General features: G+C 46.4%; 1 protein-coding gene across 8 annotated transcripts in view; it reads left to right on the top strand.

The window, feature by feature from the left end:
* The window catches only part of inpp4b (inositol polyphosphate-4-phosphatase type II B), a 253,535-nt gene that overhangs the window by 184,356 nt on the left and 41,979 nt on the right, over window positions 1-27,200 (top strand). For all 8 annotated transcript variants that reach the window (XM_045716544.1, XM_045716543.1, XM_045716550.1 and 5 more), the window contains 4 exons: window positions 814-961; window positions 9,379-9,509; window positions 19,551-19,655; window positions 22,642-22,750. In XM_045716544.1, coding sequence (XP_045572500.1) covers window positions 814-961; window positions 9,379-9,509; window positions 19,551-19,655; window positions 22,642-22,750 — 493 coding nt within the window. The remainder of the gene's footprint in view (window positions 1-813; window positions 962-9,378; window positions 9,510-19,550; window positions 19,656-22,641; window positions 22,751-27,200) is intronic.

Genomic DNA, 27,200 nt, shown 5'->3' with positions numbered 1-27,200 from the left:
TTAAAAGCTGTTTTTTGGTTGCCGCATGATTGCTGCTAATAGCCACTCTAGGAAGAAAAAGGAAGAGGAGTGGAAGAGTTGAATTTGAATGGGGTTTAATAGGAGAAGATGGTGAGGTAAAGTTTGGGGAATGAACCATCTTCCCTTTCCTTTACTGCTCTATCATAAACAAACAATTCAAATGGGAATCAAATCCAATGAAGGAATTGTTGAATAATTTAATGGGCTGACCTGAGATCTCTTATATTCTTAATTTTCTAAGTCTTGGAGAGGGAGAGATGGAGAAAGAGCGATAGAGAGAGAGAGATGTGGCTCTTGGAAGATGAGGCAAGCAACAACCTTATCTATCGCAGACGCTGTTATTGATTATGGGATTTCATTTGCAGCACATGCCACAAGAAAATATGTTTTTTGAAGGGTTTGAGTTTTGTCTTTGGGTTTTTCCTCTGTATCAAAGTTTGTTTAGAACCAAAGCACATTGTCTGTTTGATGTTTGTGAAACTTAGAAATGTCTTTGTAATCATTTTCAGTATGTTGTGATGGTTGATACTGTGTGTCTCTCTTTCTCTCTCCCCCTTCTACCTCTCTCCCTCTTTATCCCCCCTTTACCACCTCTCCCTTCCTCTTCCTCCCCCTTCTCCCTAACCCTCTCCCTCCTCCCTCTCACCCTCTGTCCTTCCCCTCTCACTCTCACTCTCTCTCTCTCTCTCTCTCTCTCCCTCTTTCTACCCTCCTTCTCCCCTCCTTCTCCCACTTTCCCTCTCACCCTCCACCTCCTCCCTCTCTCTCTCTCTCTCCCTCCCTCTCTCCCAGTCTTTAAGAACCCGGTTTGTAAGGTCTACAAGTTCCAGACGGTGGATAGTGAATGGATGCTGGTGAGGGAACAGATGGAGGAGTGTACTCTGTCCTTCAGCATCCCCAGACAGCTCCTCCACCTCTACATCCAGGAAGACATGAGGAGGTAAGAACCCATCTAGGATCAGTTTAGCCTTTATGAACCACTGGGAGGGACAAAGCAAAACCTGACCTTGGAACAGTATTACATATGGGATAATGACTTGTCTTTATAAGCACAGTGATTTGTGAGAAGGTAAACAGCAGCTGATCGAGGATCAGGTAAGGCCAAACTTAACCACTGGGAGGTAGGCATCAACACTGACCTCGGATCAGTGCATAGGTAGATCACAGACCTAAGATCTATTGTAACAGCCTTACTATAAGCCTAAATCTAACCACTAGGAGGTACAGTGCATTCATTTGAATAGGGACACTATAGCTCTGGGCCTGCCTACATTAACAGGCCTATTTCAGAGATGTAAATGGTTGTTTAAGAGCTATACTTAGAGAGGATTGAATTATTCAGGTCTGTTTAACACTTCAAAAGGGGATTGTTGTACACCTGCACACTAGTCAACCAGCAACACACACTCACACACAGACACAGATGTACACTTGCATACAGGCACACAGACATTTGCACACGCACACACACACATGCAGAGAGACACACACAAAGAGAGAGAGAGATAAACACCAACTCCCCCCCCCAACACTGCGTTGTTCTGAACAAAGTCCTGGTGCTTTATCGAGCTGAGAGTGGCTTTGAGGAAGATGAAGGTACTGTGTCGCTAATTGACTCTGCTCTTGATCTTGTTAGCTAATTAATGGTCAAAGTGGCCACAAGATGATGAGGTCAAAGTGGCCACAAGATGATGAGGAAAAAGGGATGTGTATTGAAACCAAAATGATTCCAGATGACGTTTGAATCCCCCCGGAATGTTCCTAGTGTAGTGTTAATGGGAAATTATACTCAACAAACATACAAGTTTGTCAGATGTTTTCGTACCTCAATAGTAGTCTGATGATTTTGACATTAGACTACTTTTGGAGTCTGGAAACATCTGACAAAATTAGATTTTGGAGTTTAATGTCCCTTCTTTAACCACAGTTAACCCTCATTAACCGTCAGTTAACCCTCCCTTGGCAGGTCCAGTTTTGTCATTGTACTCAATAAAGGAAAGGTTAAGATGCTGCCAGTGAATAGATTATCCTAACCAGTTTATAAGAGAGAAGCCACTGTGATGGGTAAGAAGATCTCAGTGTTCTCTTCCCTCAAGGTCCCTATGAGTGTCTGTCAGGACAGATCATTCCTCAACACGCCCGCCGTCCCTAGCAATCCCTCATAATCCCCGTCATATAGTCCCTCGGTCGGCAAGCGGTCAATCTCATGGTCAGCGGCAGTATCCCAAATGGCTCCCTATTCCCTTCATAGTGCCCTACGGGCCCTGGTCAAAAGTTGTGCACTATAAAGGATAGGGTTCCATTTGGAACACATGGAGTGTCCCCATCGGCCCACTAGTTTGGAATCCCAAGTCATTAAACTAGATTAGAACATTCTCAGACCAAGGTTTCCCTCAAGTTCTAGATTAGAACATTCTCAGACCAAGGTTTCCCTCTAGTTCTAGATTAGAACATTCTCAGACCAAGGTTTCCCTCTAGTTCTAGATTAGAACATTCTCAGACCAAGGTTTCCCTCTAGTTCTAGATTAGAACGTTCTCAGACCAAGGTTTCCCTCTAGTTCTAGATTAGAACATTCTCAGACCAAGGTTTCCCTCTAGTTCTAGATTAGAACATTCTCAGACCAAGGTTTCCCTCTAGTTCTAGATTAGAACATTCTCAGACCAAGGTTTCCCTCTAGTTCTAGATTAGAACGTTCTCAGACCAAGGTTTCCCTCTAGTTCTAGATTAGAACATTCTCAGACCAAGGTTTCCCTCTAGTTCTAGATTAGAACGTTCTCAGACCAAGGTTTCCCTCTAGTTCTAGATTAGAACGTTCTCAGACCAAGGTTTCCCTCTAGTTCTAGATTAGAACGTTCTCAGACCAAGGTTTCCCTCTAGTTCTAGATTAGAACATTCTCAGACCAAGGTTTCCCTCAAGTTCCCTCCCTTAAAAGCTATTCTTTAAGCCTTGTTATTATCTGGTCTATTGCCTCTAGACTCTAACCTCTCTTGATACTTGCAGTCTGAGTAGAGCAATACTTTAAAGCTGGAGTCCTTCATTGAAAGTATAACAAAGCCGTCACCCCACCTCTGTTTTGGTAAAAAAGCGAAGGGATGGGCCTGGAGAAACGTAACGACTCTTAAAATCATAGACGGAGCTATGGATGCAAGGACTGACCATCCATATTTTGGATGCAAGGACTGACCATCCATATTTGGATGCAAGGACTGACCATCCATATTTTGGATGCAAGGACTGACCATCCATATTTTGGATGCAAGGACTGACCATCCATATTTTGGATGCAAGGACTGACCATCCATATTTTGGATGCAAGGACTGACCATCCATATTTTGGAGGCAAGGACTGACCATCCATATTTTGGAGGCAAGGACTGACCATCCATATTTTGGAGGCAAGGACTGACCATCCATATTTTGGAGGCAAGGACTGACCATCCATATTTTGGAGGCAAGGACTGACCATCCATATTTTGGATGCAAGGACTGACCATCCATATTTTGGATGCAAGGACTGACCATCCATATTTGGATGCAAGGACTGACCATCCATATTTTGGATGCAAGGACTGACCATCCATATTTTGGATGCAAGGACTGACCATCCATATTTTGGATGCAAGGACTGACCATCCATATTTTGGATGCAAGGACTGACCATCCATATTTTGGAGGCAAGGACTGACCATCCATATTTTGGAGGCAAGGACTGACCATCCATATTTTGGAGGCAAGGACTGACCATCCATATTTTGGAGGCAAGGACTGACCATCCATATTTTGGAGGCAAGGACTGACCATCCATATTTTGGAGGCAAGGACTGACCATCCATATTTTGGATGCAAGGACTGACCATCCATATTTTGGATGCAAGGACTGACCATCCATATTTTGGAGGCAAGGACTGACCATCCATATTTTGGAGGCAAGGACTGACCATCCATATTTTGGAGGCAAGGACTGACCATCCATATTTTGGAGGAAAGGACTGACCATCCATATTTTGGAGGCAAGGACTGACCATCCATATTTTGGATGCAAGGACTGACCATCCATATTTTGGATGCAAGGACTGACCATCCATATTTTGGATGCAAGGACTGACCATCCATATTTTGGAGGCAAGGACTGACCATCCATATTTTGGAGGCAAGGACTGACCATCCATATTTTGGAGGCAAGGACTGACCATCCATATTTTGGAGGCAAGGACTGACCATCCATATTTTGGAGGCAAGGACTGACCATCCATATTTTGGAGGCAAGGACTGACCATCCATATTTTGGATGCAAGGACTGACCATCCATATTTTGGAGGCAAGGACTGACCATCCATATTTTGGAGGCAAGGACTGACCATCCATATTTTGGAGGCAAGGACTGACCATCCATATTTTGGAGGCAAGGACTGACCATCCATATTTTGGAGGCAAGGACTGACCATCCATATTTTGGAGGCAAGGACTGACCATCCATATTTTGGATGCAAGGACTGACCATCCATATTTTGGATGCAAGGACTGACCATCCATATTTTGGAGGCAAGGACTGACCATCCATATTTTGGAGGCAAGGACTGACCATCCATATTTTGGAGGCAAGGACTGACCATCCATATTTTGGAGGCAAGGACTGACCATCCATATTTTGGAGGCAAGGACTGACCATCCATATTTTGGAGGCAAGGACTGACCATAAAAATGATAGTGTTTTGAGGCTGTACAGCGTTTGTTTATGTTTACATTGTTTACAAGCATTGGAGTGAAACAAGCGGATGTTCTGGGTTCTGATGGTGTACGACAGTTGAACCAAGCTCACGAGGCACTTAGATGTTCTCTTGTTCAGGAATCAATGGGTACATGTCATTCATTTGTAAATGATGGATATAGCAACTAAGGACTATTCAGAGAACGATCTCGCTCTGTCACTATACAATGGGTGTGTATGACACGTGCTCAAAAACACAAGTACGTTATTGAGTTTGTTTACCCCCACACGTCAATGTATATCTATTATTCACTACAAGGTAGATGGGGAGTTTAAGCGCTTGTTTCTAATCCTCTTTGAACGATTTCAGGCGTTCTAGCTACCTCTTGGTTCTGTGTAAAAACTCAATCAGGCTTTACCCTTTAATGATTAAGATACGCCTTTTAAGGCTGTGAAGTGACACACACACACACGCACACACACACACACACACACACACACACACACACTGTGAAGTGGCTTAGTCACCTTCCCCGGCATCACTTTACGCTAATAGTGGCATCTCTTTTTCTCCTCTCTTCATCCCTCGTTCCCTTTGATGTTGACAGCCATGTTCCAACCTCATCAACATGCCTGTTTAATCTTTGTCCTTTTGTGTGGGGGTATAGCTCTTGTGTGGCTCTTTGTGTGTGAGTGTCCCAATTATGGATGTGTGTGTGTGGGCGTTAAATGATTTTTCTCCTAGTTTTTTTAATGAATTGATCTGATTGTTACATGAATTCCCAGCTACGCCTACATTCCTTCCCCATTCAACAAGGAGGAAGTGAGCTGATCGTCGTCCTGTGAACTAAAGAGCATCACAGCGGTCTGCCTTTGGTTGGTGGTTGATACTATGGCCTCTCCACACTACATTTCAGTAAAGCACACTATATGAAAATCAGTAGGCTATAGTTCTCTATGTACTTGGCCGTCTACAGTAAAGGAGGCGGGTTGGGTTGTGAAGAAGGAGGCTTCTGTTTGTGAGTCATCTCACGCAGGTTATATTGACCCCAGGCCCAAAGCTCTTGGTGATTAAATTGAACAGGCTACTATAACACAGCATGAAATAAAGTCTCTCACACGACAGGTCTTTGCTCTTTGGAAAATGTATTCTGCAACCCTCATCTGTCCAAGTCAGTTTGAACATAACAGCTCTCTCTTTCTCTCTCTCTCTCTCTCTCTCTCTCTCTCTCTCTCCTTTTCTTTCTCGCGCCTTTTCTTTCTTCTGCGTGTCTGTCTGATGCCTCCGTCTTCTTTTGCCCTCATTCCCTACAGTGTCTTGTTCTTCAAGTTTCAGTCTCTCTCTCATGTCAATCTTCTCTGCATTTGTCTCTCTCTCATGTCAATCTTCTCTGCATTTGTCTCTCTCACTCTTTCTCTCCTTCATCTTCCCTACTCAGTTTCCCTCTTAAGGCCTGTGACTCATTGTCACCCCCCGTCTATCTCTCTTCCCCTCTCTCTATCTCACTGGCGTAACGCAGTTACCCCCCCTGCAAGGTCAGAGTTTCATTATGCTGTGTACTATCTATAGTTTTCTACCACATCTCTCTCTCTCTCCCTCCTTCATCTTCCTTATTCATTGTCCCTCTTAAGGCTTGTGACTCAGTCTCCCCCTACCCCCCGGCACACACACTGTTGTTCACCCACTGACCCCCAACCACTGCTGTCTGCCCAGCATCAAAATAACCCGTCTGGGCTGGGGCCTCTTGATACACAAATAACAGTGGTTCAGACAGAAGAAAATGGATTACACTGAATGGCTGCAATCTGCTAAAGAGCATTGGTATGGTGTTTGACAAAGTGGCTATTGCGCTGGAATCAGACAGCATCACAGAGAGAGCATCTCTCTCACACACACACACACACACACACACACACACACACACACACACACACACACACACACACACACACACACACACACACATTGCATTCTCTCATGAGCATTAGAGCCCTCTCCAAACCCAAGTGGATGGCTGGGTTAGAACAATATGTTTGATTGGAGCATCGAGGTCTCATGGAGTGGGTCTACATTAAACCTCACTACCCCAACCCCCATGAAACGACACCTATCTGAACGTCCCCATCTCCTACTCTGCGAGAGGGCCAATATCATTATCTCTGTCAGCGGTGGTGTCGGATTACCATACAGAACAAAGAGAAATAATCCTTTTTTTCTCCCTCTTCTACCCCAAACTGATACTGGAGAATATTTTTGTCCTGTTTTAAAAGAAATCGGGTGCCTTTTGTGTGCTGACTAATTTAAAAAGATGCTAATCTTCTGGTTGAAAGTGTTAAGGCTACACGGGAAGGCTTTGAGTCGGGAACTTTACATGGGAACTCATCATTGTTCTCTGAGGAAATCTCCACACAATTAAGGGTGGCTGATCTGATACCGGAATGAGATACTGAAGTTCCCTTTTTACGGAATATTCTGGAAGCGAAAAGTCGGAAGCCCACCTGGTTCAGCTAGATAAGTCCCTATTACTTATGGTAATCAAAATTAATGGGGTAGTTACTCTATTTTACATGTTTAGATATTTGTTTTGTTACTTGAAATCAGTCTGTGGACAAGGACTGCAATCCACGCTGGTTTTGTTGAACTAGCCACTATCAAGAAATGCTAATAAGGAAATAAATAGGTAAATATGTAAAATCATGGAACTATCCCTTTAACTCTCTCCCATGATGTTGAATCAAAGCTCCCTATGGCCGTTACCCACAACTCACCTGTGGAGCATAGCCGCACAGCGTCTTGGTCACAGAGAAATGTGTTCCACCTCTAGGTCTGCCACAGCGCCTATTTAAAGTAGGGCCTTGCTCTCTGGGATCCTTGGGATGTCCCTATCCCATTGAAGTTGAACTTTAAAATGGTTAGGGCTAGGGTTTAGGGTAGGGACGTCCCAAGGACCCCAGATAGCACTACTCATGTTGTTTACTACCGTAGAGAGAGGGTACACTTTAAGGTGGAAAGGGGGGTCACGGAGATATGTTAACTGTACCTGGGCAGCATGGCACTATCTATCTGTTTACTTCTGTGTCATTGTCAGTTGGGTTTCGTGAGGCGAGAGGGTGGAGGGTGGCGATAGATGATTTGATGGTATGTCCCTTAATCTCTCACAAAATACACATCATGCGAATATTTCGAAAGAAGATACGTTTGCAAATGAATTAGAATAGATCAAACAGTCTGATAACATATCCTTGTAGTGGCTAATTGACATTTTAGTGAGTCTGATTAGCAGCACCACAATGTCTGTAGTCTGAGAAACATTGGATCCGTTGTCAAGAATAACACATCTCCATTAAAGCAAATAGCCCACCGAAACCCCCTACGTATCATTGAGATCAAGACCTTCTTTACAGTGGATAGTACAGGCACCGTGTCTCATATCACGTCTGATCACAGCCATTCAGATGATAACTACAACCCAGCCGGCTCAGGAAAACTCACACACAGGCGGTAGCCTGGGTATCAGCTTGGACGCCTCCGGCGACGGGTGGTTATTTCCTCAGCAATGACCTCAGTTTACCTCGGGCCCCTAATGGCAACGTGTAGGGGTATTTTGGCCCTCCGGCTACACGCCTCACAAGCACGCCTCGCTACGAGATGAATCCGGTTGCCGCGGCGATCGACTCTGACAAACTAGAGAAGAGGGCTAGAGAGGGGTTTATTCTTGGTTAATGGGATCTGGGTGGTAGGATGTCTCTGACTGGGAGAAGAGAAGGAGGGGTGATGTTGGTAAACGAGTGGATAAGTGGACAAAATGGCTTCTAGCCTGAGGGTGGGATTTGTTTCATAATGATCAGTCTATCGACTAAACAGTGAGGCTCAGGGATGGGGCAAATGGTGTGTGTGTGTGTGTGTGTGTGTGTGTGTGTGTGTGTGTGTGTGTGTGTGTGTGTGTGTGTGTGTGTGTGTGTGTGTGTGTGTGTGTGTGCGTGTGTGTGCGTGTGCATGCCTGCGTGTGTGCGTGCGCGTGCGTGCATCAGAGAGGTGTTAAACGGTCTGTTTATACACTCACCACTGTGACAGTTAGGGTCATATGACTCAAACCAGAAGACAATGAACAGCATTAGTCACAGTGGAGGCAATCTAACCGTGCTATTGGCCATGAGCCAGCACAATAGCATTAGATGATGCTGGGAGCAGGGGGTCATAGAATAGGTTCAGTCTTGCTGGATAATACTGTATGTGGTTGTGGTGAACTTGCCAAAGCAATCTTCATGAATGTCTTGATTTACAAAATGCATGCGTGTATTCTGTAATGATCTGTATCTTCTCAGTGACATTCCTGTATATCTCTACCCAGTAAAGACAGTTCAGGGATATGCCTTCCTTCTGAGCCAGGTTCCTCTCTAGGTTTCTTCCTTCTATGGAGTTATTTTAGCTTTACAAATAAAATGTATTGATTGATTTACTGCCTCTTTCTCTCTCTCTCTGTTCTTACTCTGTCGCTCTCCTTACTTTCTCTCTCCCTTTCTGTGTCAATGGGATATGGGTTTGATTGAACTGAGCTGACAGAGTCTGGTAGAGAAATTCCTTGTACTCCGTAACAATCCATGTATCTCTCATTGACATTCCCTGTGGATCCCCTGTCATTCCAGGATACAGGAGCTGAGGGACCTTGGGGAACTGTCTCCCCACTGGGACAACCTGAGGAAGGAGGTGATTGGCCGTTATGGACAGGTCATAGCTGCCTACCAGGAGACCCTGGCTGAGCTGAATAAGATCACTGGTAAGACTTGCTACGTGCACACAGGCAAGCATGCACATGCTTGTATACGCATGGACACACACATAGTCACTATACGCACACACATATTTACACTATGCACACACACTTCTTTATGCCCTATACCATGCTATAATGCTCTATACCTCTTAAAAGAGTAGAGGTACCCTTGGGAAGAAGCAAGCATTTCTGAAGTCCCTCTCTGTGAACACCCTTGCTGAATCGTCTCGTTTGTGTTTTGTTTGGCCTTTTCTTGTTTTTATTTACCACATTGCCAACGTTTCTGTAATTGCCGATGTTTCACGTTTCGTCCTTGTCCCACAGACAAACACATGTTCCTATGTCTCCAGTGGATTGGGAGGCAGTGGATACCGTTGTACTTATCATTGCTTGGTAAAGAGATGGAGTCTGAGGCAATGACTTATCAATGACCCAAGCACTGCTCAGATAATCCCTACCATTGTGTCGCTGAGTTGTCTTAGTGCTGCTGCAAATGTACATCAAATCAAGTTTTATAAGTCACGTGCCGAATACAACAGGTGTAGACCTTACAGTGAAATGCTTACATACAAGCCCCTAACCAACAATGCAGTTTAAAAAATATGAATAATAAAAGTAACAAGTAGTTAAAGAGCAGCAGTAAAATAACAATAGCGAGACTATATACAGGGGGTATGTATATATACAGAGTCAATGTACGGGGGCAGCAGTTAGTCGAGGTAATTGAGGTAATATGTATATGTAACAGAGAGTAGCAGCGGTGTAATGGGGTGGGGGGGGGGGGTGGCAATGCAAATAGTCTGTGTAGCTATTTGATTAGATGTTCAGGAGTCTTATGGCTTGGGGGTAGAAGCTGTTTAGAAGCCTCTTGGACCTAGATTTGGCGCTCCGATACCGCTTGTTGTGCACTAGCAGAGAGAGCAGTCTATGAATTTTTAGGGCCTTCCTCTGGTATAGAGGTCCTGGATGGCAGGAAGCTTGGCCCCAGTGATGTACTGGGCTGTACGCACTACCCTCTGTAGTGCCTTGCAGTCGGAGGCCAAGCAGTTGCCATACCAGGCAGTGACGCAACCAGTCAGGATGCTCTCGATGGTGCAGCTGTAGAACCTTTTGAGGATCTGAGGGCCCATGCCAAATCTTTTCAGTCTCCTCAGGGGGAAAAGGTGTTGTTGTGTCCTCTTCACGATTGTCTTGGTGTGCTTGGACCATGATAGTTTGTTGGTGATGTGGACACCAAGGAACTTGAAACTCTCAACCTGCTCCACTACAGCCCCGTCGATGAGAATGGGGGTGTGCTCGGTCCTCCTTTTCCTGTAGTCCACAATCATCTCCTTTGTCTTGATCATGCTGAGGGGGAGGTTATTGTCCTGGCACCACACGACCAGGTCTCTGACCTCCTCCCTATAGGCTGTCTCGCCGTTGTCGGTGACCAGGCCTACCACTGTTGTGTCATCTGCGAACTTAATGATGGTGTTGGAGTCGTGCCTGGCCACGCAGTCATTAGTGAACAGGGAGTACAGGAGGGAACTGAGCACGCACCCCTGAGGGGCCCCTGTGTTGAGGATTAGCGTGGCGGACGTGTTGTTACCTGCCCTTACCACCTGGGGTCGGCCCGTCAGGAAGTCCAGGATCCAGTTGCAGAAGGAGGTGTTTAGTCTCAGTGACCTTAGCTTATTGAGCGTGCTATGGTGTTGAACGCTGAGCTGTAGTCAATGAATAGCCTTATCACATAGGTGTTTCTTTTGTCCAGGTGGGAGAGGGCAGTGTGGAGTGCAATAGAGATTGTATCATCTGTGGATCTGTTAGGGCAGTATGCAAATTGGAGTGGGTCTGGGGTGATGGTGTTGATGTGAGCCATGACCAGCCTTTCAAAGCACTTCATGGCTACAGACATGAGTGCTACGGGTCGGTAGTCATTTAGGCAGGTTACTTTAGTGTTCTTGGGCACAGGGACTATGATGGTCTGCTTAAAACATGTTGGTATTACAGACTCGGACAGGGAGAGGTTGAAAATGTCAGTGAAGACACTTGCCAGTTGGTTAGCGCATGATCGCAGTACACGTCCTGGTAATCCATCTGGCCCTGTGGCCTTGTGAATGTTGACCTGTTTTAAGGTCTTACTCACATCAGCTGCGGAGGGCGTGATCACACAGTCGTCCGGAACAGCTGGTGCTCTCATGCATGTCTCAGTGTTATTTGCCTTGAAGCGAGCATAGAAGTAAACTCAGCAAAAAAAGAAACGTCCTCTCACTGTCAACTGCGTTTATTTTCAGCAAACTAACATGTGTAAATATTTGTATGAACATAACAAGATTCAACAACTGAGACATAAACTGAACAAGTTCCACAAAAATGTGACTCAGAAATTGAATAATGTGTCCCTGAACAAAGGGGGGGGTCAAAAGTAACAGTCAGAATCTGGTGGGGCCACCAGCTGCATTAAGTACTGCAGTGCATCTCCTCCTCATGGACTGATTTGCCAGTTCTTGCTGTGAGATGTTACCCAACACTTCCACCAAGGCACCTGCAAGTTCCCGGACATTTCTGGGGGGAATGGCCCTAGCCCTCAACCTCCGAACAGGTCCCAGACATGCTCAATGAGATTGAGATCCGGGCTCTTCGCTGGCCATGGCAGAACACTGACATTCCTGTCTTGCAGGAAATCACGCACACACACAGAAATTATGCGGACAATTACATTGATGGAAGCAACAATCCTGCTGCCTTGGCAGGACCTAATGGGGATCGATAATAAACCCCAGGAAGAGCAGCTGCTGCCCTGGCAGGACCTAATGGGGATCGATAATAAACCCCAGGAAGAGTAGCTGCTGCCTTGACAGGACCTAATGGGGATCGATAATAAACCCCAGGAAGAGCAGCTGCTGCCTTGGCAGGACCTAATGGGGATCGATAATAAACCCCAGGAAGAGCAGCTGCTGCCTTGGCAGGACCTAATGGGGATCAATAATAAACCCCAGGAAGAGTAGCTGCTGCCTTGGCAGGACCTAATGGGGATCGTTAATAAACCCCAGGAAGAGTAGCTGCTGCCTTGGCAGGACCTAATGGGGATCGATAATAAACCCCAGGAAGAGCAGCTGCTGCCTTGGCAGGACCTAATGGGGATCGATAATAAACCCCAGGAAGAGTAGCTGCTGCCTTGGCAGGACCTAATGGGGATCGATAATAAACCCCAGGAAGAGTAGCTGCTGCCTTGGCAGGACCTAATGGGGATCGATAATAAACCCCAGGAAGAGTAGCTGCTGCCTTGGCAGGACCTAATGGGGATCGTTAATAAACCCCAGGAAGAGTAGCTGCTGCCTTGGCAGGAACTAATGGGGATCGATAATAAACCCCAGGAAGAGTAGCTGCTGCACTGGCAGGACCTAATGGGGATCGATAATAAACCCCAGGAAGAGTAGCTGCTGCCTTGGCAGGACCTAATGGGGATCGTTAATAAACCCCAGGAAGAGTAGCTGCTGCCTTGGCAGGACCTAATGGGGATCGATAATAAACCCCAGGAAGAGTAGCTGCTGCCTTGGCAGGAACTAATGGGGATCGATAATAAACCCCAGGAAGAGTAGCTGCTGCCTGGGCAGGACCTAATGGGGATCGATAATAAACCCCAGGAAGAGTAGCTGCTGCCTTGGCAGGACCTAATGGGGATCGATAATAAACCCCAGGAAGAGTAGCTGCAGCCCTGGCAGGACCTAATGGGGATCGTTAATAAACCCCAGGAAGAGTAGCTGCTGCCTTGGCAGGAACTAATGGGGATCGATAATAAACCCCAGGAAGAGTAGCTGCTGCACTGGCAAGACCTAATGGGGATCGATAATAAACCCCAGGAAGAGTAGCTGCTGCCTTGGCAGGACCTAATGGGGATCGTTAATAAACCCCAGGAAGAGTAGCTGCTGCCTTGGCAGGACCTAATGGGGATCGATAATAAACCCCAGGAAGAGTAGCTGCTGCCTTGGCAGGAACTAATGGGGATCGATAATAAACCCCAGGAAGAGTAGCTGCTGCCTGGGCAGGACCTAATGGGGATCGATAATAAACCCCAGGAAGAGTAGCTGCTGCCTTGGCAGGACCTAATGGGGATCGATAATAAACCCCAGGAAGAGTAGCTGCTGCCCTGGCAGGACCTAATGGGGATCGATAATAAACCCCAGGAAGAGTAGCTGCTGCCCTGGCAGGACCTAATGGGGATCGTTAATAAACCCCAGGAAGAGTAGCTGCTGCCCTGGCAGGACCTAATGGGGATCATTAATAAACCCCAGGAAGAGTAGCTGCTGCCTGGGCAGGACCTAATGGGGATCGTTAATAAACCCCAGGAAGAGTAGCTGCTGCCCTGGCAGGACCTAATGGGGATCGATAATAAACCCCAGGAAGAGTAGCTGCTGCCTGGGCAGGACCTAATGGGGATCGTTAATAAACCCCAGGAAGAGTAGCTGCTGCCTTGGCAGGACCCAATGGGGATTGATAATAAACGGCAGGAAGAGCAGCTAATGCGTTGAACAAGAAACAAAACCTGAATAAGAAAAACTCTGGGCCTAATAGTATATAATGTGGCCATGTCACGTAGCCAGGAAAACAACCCTCCCAGCCCTATATAAAACAGAAAGACATATTTTACATTATCGTACAGACAGTCAGTGTCACATATTGAGTTGAACTCATCTGACTAATGTTTGAATAATTGATGCGTGTCGATTTAGATCCGGAATTTAATCCTTGGTATTGGGTGAGGACTGAGGCCTTGGGGAGGCCTTGGGGACCGATGGCCGCCTAGAGTCACCTTTGTTTCTTCTTTACCACTTCCCTTCTCCCGGAGAGCAGAAAACACACTCTCCAGTGCTTCTGTCTTCTGCTGCGTTAGTTTCCATAGCAACAAAGTTTCTACGCAGGTTAAGAGGGATAATGAAGAATTACGTGATAATCATTTTGTTGACAAGGGGAAGCTGATTGAGTGCTACTCTGTGTGTGTGTGTGTGTGTGTGTGTGTGTGTGTGTGTGTGTGTGTGTGTGTGTGTGTGTGTGTGTGTGTGTGGGGGGGGGCTTCATCTGATATTGATAGGGTTTACACGCTTACCCTGCTGATTCCTACTGACAAGTTGCAGAACAAAACTTAGACACTTAACTGTTTGGCTGAATCACACACACACACACACACACACACACACCTTCACCCCCACCTACATACATCCACTCTGTTGCACAAAATGACAAATATTATTTGGCACTATCAAATTATCTATTTCTGTCCTCGACCAAATTCAATAGACTTCCACAACACGATGCTTGATGGGTCACAGCACGAGCCATAACAATTCTCTCTCAATTTCTCTCTCTCTCTCTTTCTCTCACTCTATCCCTCCCTCCATCCCTCTATTCCTTGGGTCCCAGCGGCCATAGAATCCTGATGGAGTGATAGATTTTTCCTCCCACACCTCTCATTCTGTAATGAGATATTTGTCAAGGTGTTTTTTCCCTGCGACCCTCTGATGAGCGACGATGGCCGCTACATCCCGCGCGCGCGCGCGCGCACACACACACACACACACACACACACACCATCTAGTAAGTAGAGGGCAAAGTGGCGTGAGTTGAAATGCTTCATGACAACTCTCCCTGCATGGCCAGATGCTGCGATGATCAAGTTAGCTGCTAGCCATTGGACACCGTGCAGCAGAGGAGAGGGCCCTCGCCGCCTACAATCCAGCGCCGCATTAAGTCGGCGCAGTAACAGACAACGCTAAACGAGCCGGGCAGAGAAGACAGCAACCAGGTTAATTATTGATGCCTAATGTGATTAAAGGAAAGGTGGGGAGTGGGAGGATAGAGAGATGTAAGAAAGATGGAGAGAGAAAGAGGTGTGTATGTGGTGGCTAGTTACAATGTTACAAGTGAGAGAATGAGAAAGTGGGGGAGAGGGAAAGTGAGATTGAAGAGGAGTGAGGATGGACGCACTGCGTTGTGTACCAATAGTCTGTGGGGCTTTGAGGAGGATGGACACACTGCGTTGTGAACCAGTAGTCTGTGGGAGTTTGAGGAGGATGGACACACTGCGTTGTGAACCAGTAGTCTGTGGGAGTTTGATGAGGATGGACACACTGCGTTGTGTACCAGTAGTCTGTGGGGGTTTGAGGAGGATGGACACACTGCGTTGTGAACCAGTAGTCTGTGGGGGTTTGAGGAGGATGGACACACTGCGTTGTGAACCAGTAGCCTGTGGGGGTTTGAGGAGGATGGACGCACTGCGTTGTGAACCAGTAGCCTGTGGGGGTTTGAGGAGGATGGACGCACTGCGTTGTGTGCCAGTAGCCTGTGGGGGTTTGAGGAGGATGGACACACTGCGTTGTGTGCCAGTAGCCTGTGGGGGTTTGAGGAGGATGGACGCACTGCGTTGTGTACCAGTAGCCTGTGGGGGTTTGAGGAGGATGGACGCACTGCGTTGTGTACCAGTAGTCTGTGGGGGTTTGAGGAGGATGGATGCTCTAATAACTCCATTCATGAAAGAATCATCTCTCCCACTCCTATTGTTTGCCGGCTGGCGAATTAGAAGCTTGTGGATGTTTGTTGGCCTTCCTACGCCATCGGTCAGCTACGGTGAAGACCCGTCTGTCACTCGCTCTTCAATCATGGTGACGGCCTCAGAGCAAAGTCCCCCTTCTAGACTAAATAGTCTTGTTATATTGTTACAGAGGAGCCAGAGGGATGAAGTAGTTTGTGAGCTGTGTTGCCACTGTATGAGCCACTGTATGAGCCACTGTATGAGCTACTGTAGTTCTGTATATTTTAGACAGTCTACAGACACCACCAGTGTGTTTCCAGTTCCTCCACGGTGGGAGCTCTAAGTTGCCTGCTATTTGAATGAAAGGAAATCCTCGGATACACTCAGAGAATTCCCTGAGCCACCCCAAAGAATGTATCCCTGTCTGCACCACACAAGAGGAGTGGAGGGAGAATAGGAAAAATGTTAAATGCACAAATCCATCCCAGCATCCACCTGAACTCCCGTCCCGGCGGTGGTTATTTGGGAGTCTTGTTTGCTGTGCCAAGTGTGTCCTGAGGCGGCCTGAGGAGCCTGTGAACACTGAGGCTTTCGCTGCATTCCTCTGCTTTCCTCAGCACCAGCCCCCCCACTGTTAAGCTTCTTTAAAGTCTACGCTGCTAGCTAGCTACCAGGCCTGGTTGGATGCTGCTGCTGCTGCTACTCCTGCTACATATTGGCTGTTTCATTTAGAAGGATGTGTGATACTGCATTGGAAAAGGTTTTTGAACTCTCCAGATGGTTGAAATGGCCCTAATCAAAGAGGATATTGACTATGTTCATGGATGGTTTGGTACAGGAAGGAGAAGGTACTTTCTGCAGCCGTATGTAATCGTTAGTGGATTGAACAACCGTTTCTGAAGTTAGCGATCCAAAGGCATCACATAATGTGTCTTCACGGCTCACATAATGTGTCTTCAGGCTGAGAGAGAGAGACCCTACATCCCGCTGCTGGCTTGCCTCTGAAGCTAAGCAGGGTTGGTCCTGGATGGGAGACCAGATGCTGCTGGAAGTGGTGTTGGAGGGCCAGTAAGAGGCACTCTTTCCTTTGGTCCCCCCAAAAATATACCAATGCCCCAGGGCAGTGATTGGGGACATTGCCTTGTGTAAGGTGCTGTCTTTCGGATGGGATGTTTAACGGGTGTCCTGACTCTCTGTGATTGCTAAAGATCCCATGTAGTTAACCCCGGTGTCATGGATAAATTCCCAATCTGTCCCTCATACCATCATGGCCACCTAATCATCCCCAGCTTCCAATTGGCTCATTCATCTCCCCTCCTCTCCCCTGTAGCTATTCTCCAGGTCGTTGCTGTAAATGAGAATGTGTTCACAGTCAACTTATCTGGTAAGATCAGGGTTAAATCAGAGTGAGAGAGTCCCTCCACTCTGTCCAGCCAGCTGTGTGTGGGTCAGTATCCTGGCTCCCTCCTGCCACACAGACTGACCACCTGGGCAAACAGATGGGAATTTGATACGGCTAATTCGTCTAACCCGCACCGGTCGCTAGCTCGATTAGCCCCCGTCCCCAGTGCACACAGTTGACAGAGTGACTGACGGCAGCCCACTGAGCTGAAGTGATGGCAAGGCCCCTGGCAGACTTTAGCATTAGCCGTAAGAGATCGCTCAACCTAGCACAGCTGGGAGAGGCCATAGGGCATGTTTAGCTAAATGCTACAGATGAATATGTGACGTCAGAAACAAGAATATAAAGATGGCTGCCAAACTAGGAGCTTTTGAAGGGTGGTGATACAGATATTAAACAAATAGCCGGATATAATTTGGGTATTTGGCCATCACACATGGCAAAGGAATGAAACAGACTTGAACCCTAGCTAGCAACCCGTGTAGGGTCAATAATCTGGAGCCTGTGTGGACATCTGTATGTAAGCAGCTGGAGACCAGATGTGCTAGCAGCAGGGTAGCATGTTGTAAGTGTAGCCCACTGGAAGACAGTTAAATGTTTCATGGGTGGTAGTGGGGACACGTGTGGTGTCCTAGACAGCACAGTGACTCCTGCACGTGTGAACGCTCACTGGGTCCTCCTAACTCTGGGTGGGATGGGGAAATGGGATGTAAAATATATATCCACAGGGAAAAGCACAAGCAGGATATCTAAATAAATGACAAGGGTGTATGCATCCAGTCCTTATGCAGACACATCAACATGTTTTTTCCCCCCATGTTTGAATGTCTGATTGATTGTTTGAGTTGCGTGGAATTTCTCAAAGCTGGAAACACAGAGTTCTGATCGAATCGAGAGAAAACACAATTAAACATTTTTGATGTGGAACTAATTTGGAAGAGAACTTCAAATGTTTGTTTGAGGAGAATACGATTTTCCCTAGTGTGTGTGTGTGTGTGTACCTGTTTTTTCCCCTACCTTTATCTTGGCTCACACAAATACCCCCCCCTTCAGCAAACACCGAAAAATGTCAGATAGCCTGCGTTATTTGACTGTTCTTAAAAGCTTAGCCCTATTTCAAAGAAAGTTTGCCAGCTCTATTTACATATTTAAGATTTACGCTACCGGCGTGGAGCGTCAGATAGTGTTTTTCATCTTCAGCATAAGCCTGTGCTTTATCTTTTGGGGGTACAGTTTTAATTGGAAGTTTGGTACAAAGCAAGTGGTGCAAAAGGGGATCAAATCCTATGCTTATAAGATTACACTGTACATTAGTTGATGCTTTGGAAGGCCTGATTTGAAATTGAGCTGGTTTTGAAATGCAGAGAAGTCTCTGGTATCTGTGATATATTTCTAAATATCTTGCATTGGAAGGTAAATCCAGGCTTTAAAGTGATTATACAGTAGCTATGCATAACGTGTCCATTAGAAGATATAGGTGTTTGCAGGATTGTAATAGCTGTATTTTTAAAAGGTATATATTTCTGTCTGTGCTGACATGTGAGGGTCATAACTGGAGCTACAAGCTCAGCCAGATAAGAAGCACAGGCTAGTAATGAACTGGGGTGTAATCATGCGTCCAAACAGTTATGTTTTGCAACAAAAACAAGAGTTTCTATTGGACAAATTCAGGTAGGTCCTTCCCCGTTTCGTGCCGTTCTGCGTTCGTTTAAGAAACGTTTTGCAACAGAATCGGCGTAATGAATACACTCCTGGGTCCAGACGAAACAGTTTTGTACTCAAGGGTGTGACTCCTTAAGGATTGGTGGCATGCAGCCGATAGGCTTCTGTTTGGTCTATGAGTTTTATAACATGATCTTGTAATCTATGACATTGAAGATGAAGAAGCTGAATTTGATGCTTTCCGCGTATTCTTAGTTACATGATGCAGTGACACTTTAAAGTTGAGCTAATAGTGTCGATTTGAGAGAGACCACTAAGCGTTGCAAGACCAGATGGGAAGGAGTGTAAGGTGTCACTGGGGTCTACTATGAGGGCTTCTGCCGGACGTGGAAAGCCTCTTTCAATTATAAGCATCTTAATGGTTTGCAATGTGTTCAATACTGACACATCTTTTCTTTACTTTCTTTTCCAGGTCCGTCGTTCAAGCCGAGCTGCAGCAAGGCCCAGAGGTATCTAGAGTTCATCCCTATCAACCTGCACACCCAGAGGATGAGGGTGACATGTCCTAGACAAACAGGTGTGTGTCCAAATGTACCTATAAAGCATACGGGTTGTATTCATTAGGCACCAAAAACGGATTAAAACAGGGAAGGACTAGCTTGACTTGTCCAAAAAGAAATGTACATTTTAGTTTTAAGGGTTATGGTGTGCCCTAATGAATATAACCCTGACTATTACAACTTAATGAGGTTTTTCCAGCTGCTGGGAATGAGCACTGTGGTCTTGAACATCACCTACAGCTGCTACAGTTCAAGAGTTCACGTCCTTTGCTCTACTTCTTCTCTTGTCAGTAGAGCGCACAAGGTGCGGATCAGAGGCATCTGGGGTGCTGACAGGTGCATTAACTCTGACAGACCGACCGACCGACAGACAATGGTCTAATGAAGCCCTACGCGTTTGGCCCTGAGAGGGAATACACAGAATAGACTTAGAGCTTCCATCTCCCTCTACAACCAACCCCAATACTCACCTCTCTGTAGCTCAGCACTAGACTTGTCAAAATGCATTATGGCCGCTGACACACTTCTACACGCTAGCTCTGGGATGCGCTCAGTAACTGCAAACGCGCTAGCTCTTGGGGGAATGTTCCTCAGTTTCGAGTTCTCTCACCGTTTGATTGTAAAGTTGAAGGCTAGACAAGCCTTGACACAGATCTCGACTACTCAGCACATCAGGGACGTACAACAAGGAGAATAAGGGGAATAGAGCTGTTAGCCAAAACCATGACCACTGACTGACTGGTCAAAAACAAGGATTAGTCAGAAGTCTACCACCCTTGAGAAAGAGAGAGAATGTGTCGAAAGAGAACGTTCCTGGTTCAGTTCAGCTTGGTTTCTGCTGCCAGGTTTCAGAAGACATAATAGCTATTGAACACACATGGTGATGCTTTGTTTGTTGATAAAATGGCTTCCACATAGTCTGGTCCCTCCCTTGGGCAGTTGTTTTTTTTGGGGGTGAAAAACGATTCACTTTGCCTTACGTTCCAAGAAAGCATGTGTTAAACATGCGTCCATCCATGTAAATGACAAATACATCAATGTCCTTTCTATTAGTCACCCAGTTTTCTGTGCTTGTTAGGAATTATAGTAGTATTTCCTCTAGTTTGGTTTTTCTTTCCTCCCAAACAAACCAAACCATGCATAGCTTTTGCATTTGGATTTGCGTTCCACTATTGATCATGTAGTGAAAGAATGAGAGAAGGTGATACTAGCGACTGGCTAGCGTGGGAGCATTGTATGATGACTCAGTCACCATTTGTGGCATTGTTTGAATGACAGACCATCTAGGGGCTATCACATCTGTGGCAATCTCGATGAAGAGACATTCCCACAGATGTCCAAGGGTCACTGAAGCCAGGAGAGGTGTAAAGACTGATGAGACTTGAATCGACTGAAATGAATGTTTGGATTGTTTCAAGAGTTCAGGAAGAGCTATGAAGGTTGATATGTTTTCATTGTACTGTAAGCGTATGGATTTATTGCTACAGAGAAACTGCCATTCTGTTCGTCGGACGGCGGATAGTTCAAAGAAGAGCAACATAGGTGTGCTCTTATCATAAGGTGTTGAGGTGTGGGGATTAGATCCGAGAACGTGTGGGTTTTCATGTCTTTGTTGTAATGTTTTGGGCCATCAAAGTGATGTTAATTAGACAATAGGACATACAGAGAATTGGCGCTCTTGGAAGAATAAAAGTTGAGCTTTAACTTAGATCATGGAGTCATTGGTAAACCTGATATAAGTTGGTACTGTATGTCATAGTGGTGAATATTCTATTATTTTAAAAAGGATATTTTGTCATTTTTATCGTGAAGATTTCTGGAATGTACCGTTTGCAAATTGTATTCTTGTTGCGCAACTGTAATAAATGTGATTACTTTTAAATGGATACAAACCACAGTCCTCACATTTTTTGGTAATTTTCCTTGAATTATTATTTGTTGAAATGTTTAATGGTAAATGTTATTCACAATATTCATAGCATATATGCGTGGTCTCTAACTGTGCATCTCTGAGCTAAAGTTAACTCAATAATAACTCTACTTAACGCTAAGACATTGATTGCAAGATATTAGCTCCTTGTTCCTCAGCCTCTCAATAATTGCAGAGTAAGGAAACAGTGTTCTAAACTCCATTTGGGCTATGTAAAAGGGACATTTTATCTCCCTTAACCCATTCCCATGTCCTGTTTAAGTATGAATTATTCAAATGTATCTCACCGGCCCGCAATAATTTCTCCTCCCAGGGAGAGAGAGACAGATCACCCCCACCCACCGTTCTCCAGTCGATTTATGGTGGCAGACGGGGGGGCGGAGGGGGGACACACTAGGAAATCAGCTAGAGCAAATTGGCCCGTGTGAGTGATGTTGCCGGCTCACCATTGTATTTCATTGTGTCGCTGTATGTTGTGAGGCAGTAGCCAATTAAGGGGAGCTGGGAAGTTTGAGAACCCAGGGGCCGAGAAGGGAGAGGTGGAGGACAAGGGGGGCCATGTCGGTGACTATGGGATCATTAAGACGGAAGCGTGGGGCGAGTGCCAACCAATACCCTTCCCAACCTTCGCATTCAGAGCAGCGCTGTCAGTAATTGCTGTCGACGGGACTTCTCAAACAGGACTTTCTGTGGCGGCTGGCTGCTCTGCCGTCCCAGAGGCCGTTCGTTAGCTGACCTCCACCGCACTAAACCACCACACTGGAGGATCACACACACACACACACACACACACACTCATCATCACCACCTCTCCTCAGTCCACACTACTGTCAGACCTCATTACACATTCCAAACAAAACCTTGTATGACTATTTTCCTGCGTCACAATTTTCCATCTTCCTTCTGAGGAAAAAAAGTTGATATAAGTCTCATGTGTTTGTCTTTTTCTCAAACCCTCCCCTCCTTCTTGACCCCCCCCTTCATTTTCCCATCCCTTCCTCTCTACTTGGTGTATTGTACTGTACAACACAGTTCCCACTAACCCCAGGCGGGACACCTTCTTGCCTTCCCAGATGCATTCTATGACGTGATCACTGTGGGGGCTCCAGCGGCCCACTTCCAAGGCTTTAAGGGCGGAGGGCTGCAGCGGCTACTGAGCAGACATGAGGCAGAGAAGAAGAGGTGAGACTTCCTCATTATACAACACATAGCATGGAGCAGAGACAGGGCTGCCTTGTAAAATGGATTCATACCCAAATGCAACCCTCCTGGTTAAATAAAGCATTAAAGTGTCTTTGTCCAAAAAGGCACCATATTCCATGTACAGTATAGTGCACTAATTTTGGCCTGAGTATAGGGTGCCATTTTGGATGGGCCCACTTTAGGGTGGAGAGGTATAGAGGATACTAACAGAGAAGGATGGATGTAAGTCTGTCTCTGACTGGTTTTCATGTAAGGCTTGTTCTGCTAACGACAGGTGAATGTAGCAGGGCCAGCATTGGTAGTGACAGATTAATTTGGTCCTGACATCAGGATTTGATTTGTGCAAGTAGGGCTAGGCTATACAGTACTGTTAGTGACAGCTGAGCTGGGAGGTTTGACTCAATTGGGATCTGCTCTGTTTGCCACTGACAGCTATATTTGACTGGAGGGGCATAGGCCCTAATGCCGATGAGACTGTTGACTGACTCAGGCTTTTCGTATTTACTCACCGGCTTCTCTCTCTGTGCGGTGGCCATTTTGGATCTTCCAGGTCCCTTCGCAATAACCCTGAGTCGTCCCTATTGACACTCCGAGAGACTGTGATTGAATTGTGTCTGTTTGATTCAATTACCTAGCGCCCATCGCAGACTGTGGCTGTGTGCATGATGTAGAGTCTCTCTCTCTGACGGAGAAGACATGTCTAATTAGTATGTTCTCATCGAGCGGGGCCGTCACAGGCCTGACAAACACCCCGATGGGGGTAATATAGTGATGTAGGTGAACTGAGAACAGTGACAGTACAGTAACAGTCCCAACCACCATCCCCCATAGCTATTCATAAAGCGTCTCATAGTAAGAAGTGCTGATCTAGGATCAGGCCCTCCCCCGTCCATTTCATCGTATTCAATATTATGTAAAATGCTAAAGTGATCCTAGATCAGCACTCCCACTCTGAGACGTTTTAAGAGTACAGCTTGGCCCTGGGGTCGTTAATCAAGATGGCCGCCTTAATGTCCTCCGATCTGAGATCAGCGTTTTGTATCTTGTCGACGTTTGCCCTTCCCATGCTGTAAGATGGAGGGGGGTTGTCATGGGTTCAGCGTGTGGCCACTTGAGTGATGCCTGAGGAAATGAGAGGTGATTTTCCCCAAAGCTTCTCTGTCGACTGTCGAGTCATTACGGACCATGTCAGAGCCAATTAGTTGCACTGAGATTAGAGCTCAACAAAGAAGAGGAGATGGAGAGAAAGAAAGAAAGAGAGAGAGAGAAAGAAAGAATGAAACTGAGAGAAAAGAAGTTTGAAGAAAAATAAGTTAGAGCATTTTTATTTTATTTTTTTTATGAACTGTAAAAGCGAATTTTCCCAGTAGTCAACGCTTATCTGCTAGCATACACTACGATAAGAGTTAGCATATTTTGGAACGAGGAGTCCACTGAAGTAAAATCAATTGCTTTGAAAGAGAGATTAGACTGGGCAAGGAAGGAGTACCCAGGGATACTTTTTTGTCTCATATTTGACTTAGCTAACTGTAGCTTATATTTTCCAATTTTCCGCCTGGCTAACCGAGGAACGGCCAACTGCCAAGCCCCATCTCATGTCTGACCCGGAATCCAGTCATTTGTCAGTCATTTCCCTAAAATGGGATTTCATGCTCCTCTCCATGGTTATCTTGGATTTGCTTCTATTTGCCTCGTTGGCATTTTAATGGAGTTGCATGTTTTCTTTCAATGGGGGAAAATCAATTTCTGTGACTTAATTTGCATGTTATGCTACGGTGGACATTTTTATTTTGACTCGAGCGTATCTGCCAAGAGGTGCTCTTCAATGTGCTGTTGAAGACCGTGTTTTGTGTTTTGAAATAAATTGAAATTAAGTCATGTCATGAAAATAGATAGCGAGGTTAGACCTAATCTGTAGACACACACAGACAGACACCCTGCCTTTGAACAAGAGCCTTTTGTAATCGTCTTTGATTAAAGGGAACAATAGTCTAGATGTGAGACTTGACATATAAATGAATCAAAGGGAGGAGAGGAAAAATGAGGGATGAGGGGAAAAAGAAAAACCTGGAGGTGGGACCAGGAGGGCAAAAAAAGAGCCATTCATCCCGGGCACCTAGAGGGGGAAGGGAGGGAGGGGAGAGGGAGGGAGAGAGGAGAGAGCAGGGATGGAGGGAAGGGAGAAGAGGAGAGAGCAGGGATGGAGGGAAGGGAGAGCGGAGAGGGAGGAGAGAGCAGGAGGGAAGGGAGGGAGGGGAGGGAGGAGGGAAGGGGGAGAGGGAGAGGGAGGAGAGAGGGGGAGGGAGGAGAGGGAGGGGGAGAGGAGAGAGGGAGGGAGAGAGGGGAGGGAGGAGGGATGGAGGGAGGGAGAGCGGAGAGGGAGGAGAGAGCAGGGATGGAGGGAGGGGAGAGCGGAGAGGGAGGAGAGAGCAGGGATGGAGGGAGGGGAGAGCGGAGAGGGAGGAGAGAGCAGGGATGGAGGGAAGGGAGAGCGGAGAGGGAGGGGAGAGCGGAGAGGGAGGAGAGAGCAGGGATGGAGGGAAGGGAGAGCGGAGAGGGAGGGGAGAGCGGAGAGGGAGGGGAGGGGGAGGAAGAGGGGATAGAGGAGGAGTGTGCGAAAGAGAGGGAGGCGAGAGAGGGGGAGGAGGAGAGGAGGGAGAAAGAGGGATAAGGGAGGCGAGAGAGGGTGAGAGATGGGGAGAGGGAGAGAGAGCGGGATGGGAGCCTTGGCGTTGTACCTACAGAATACAACAGCCAGAGCCAGCGATATCTTCTTAGTATGGGGCCTTGAAGGAAGTTAAATTAACAGCTGCACTTCGGGCCCCTTCAGTATCCTACAAAGCTATTTACATACAGGGCAGGTGCTTTTAGCTTTCGTTAATGCATGCCTTCCACCCAAATGGCTGTTTGAAAAGTCACCGATTATAATTTTTTTTCTTCTTTTTAATTGAACCCTGTAGACGTTGTGGACTAATCTTTCTTTAACAAGCCCCTCCTTTGAATCATTCAGCTTTTTGTACAGTGATAAGAGACGCTTACTTTGGCTGGAGCCCAGGTTTATTTAATGTGCATCATCAGGTTCTGTAAGGGGGAACACTGCTGAGAGGGGGTTGAAGCACTTCTTGTTTTTATACAGTCTCTCTCTCTCTCTCCCATGTGTGTGTGTGTGTGTGTGTGTGTGTGTGTGTGTGTGTGTGTGTGTGTGTGTGTGTACACGCACTGGGCGCCCCAGCATGAGGGCTGCCCCAGCTTATGAGGACAGGTGGTGTGTGTGTGTGCAAGCTGTGCTGTGTCGCTCCTTCGCTCTACGCACTGCCGAGTGTCTGACCTTTATTGTTGTGGGGCCGCCCGTCTGCTCAGGCAGCACTGCTTAATGGTCATTTTGGGGTGTGGAGGGGAGCAGTAGTCACAGCAGGAACCGTTTGGTTCAGGCTACAGTAAGTACATACACCTAATAGAGTCCCCTGGGATGTCAAGGTTTAACTTCACTTGCAAAACTCTGTCCAACTAAATAGGGTGCGTGTGTGTGTGTGTGCGTGTGTGCGTGTGTGCGTGTGTGCGTGTGTGTGTGTGTGTGCGTGTGTGCGTGTGTGTGTGTGTGTGTGTGTGTGTGTGTTATTCCCAGGCAGTTAGTTTAACAGAGAGATGCCTATTGGTTTCAAAGAGAGGACCTTTGCAGTTTTTAAAATTGTATTTAACCAGGTAGGCCAGTTGAGAACAAGTTCTAAAGCAAAGCAGTGCGACAAAAACAACAACACAGAGTTACACATGGAATACACAAGCGTACAGTCAATAACACAATAGAAAAGTCTATATACAGTGTGTGCAAATGTAGTAAGATTAGGGAGGTAAGGCAATAAATAGGCCATAGTGGCGAAATAATTACAATTTAGCATTAACACTGGAGTGATAGATGTGCAGAAGATGATGTGCAAGTAGAGATACTGGGGTGCAAAGGAGCAAAATAAGTTGTGTATTAGAACCAGTAGAGAACTGATTAACACCATCTTGTTCAAACACAGGCTGTTCTGGCATCAGGCTGTCTGTCTGTGTGATGGAGAATGGCAGTAGCCCTGGTCAGATGTAAGAAACTGCATTTCATTTCATATTTCTATGCTCCTGTCCTCCTATATGATAGTGTGGGTTTTGGCAGTAGCCCTGGTCAGATCTACAGCAAGGACTGGTCTGAAATCAGTGCCTAGTCCCGTGAGAGTGGCTGTTGGTCCTTGTCTGATTTGAGAAACAGTTCTAAGATCAGTTGCTATCCAGCACTGTCTTATGACAGACTGGGCTTTGGGGAACCAGACCTGAGGAACCAATGGACACAATCTTGTTCAAACACAGGCTGTTCTGGCATCAGTCTGGTGCAGGCTGTATGTCTGGTTGATGGAGGAGGACTGTTTGATGGAGGTGGCCCTATTAACTGGTC

Source organism: Salmo salar, chromosome ssa04 (genome assembly GCF_905237065.1).
Source record: "Salmo salar chromosome ssa04, Ssal_v3.1, whole genome shotgun sequence".
NCBI lineage: Eukaryota > Metazoa > Chordata > Actinopteri > Salmoniformes > Salmonidae > Salmo > Salmo salar.
This window is presented reverse-complemented; position numbering and strand designations above follow the sequence as displayed.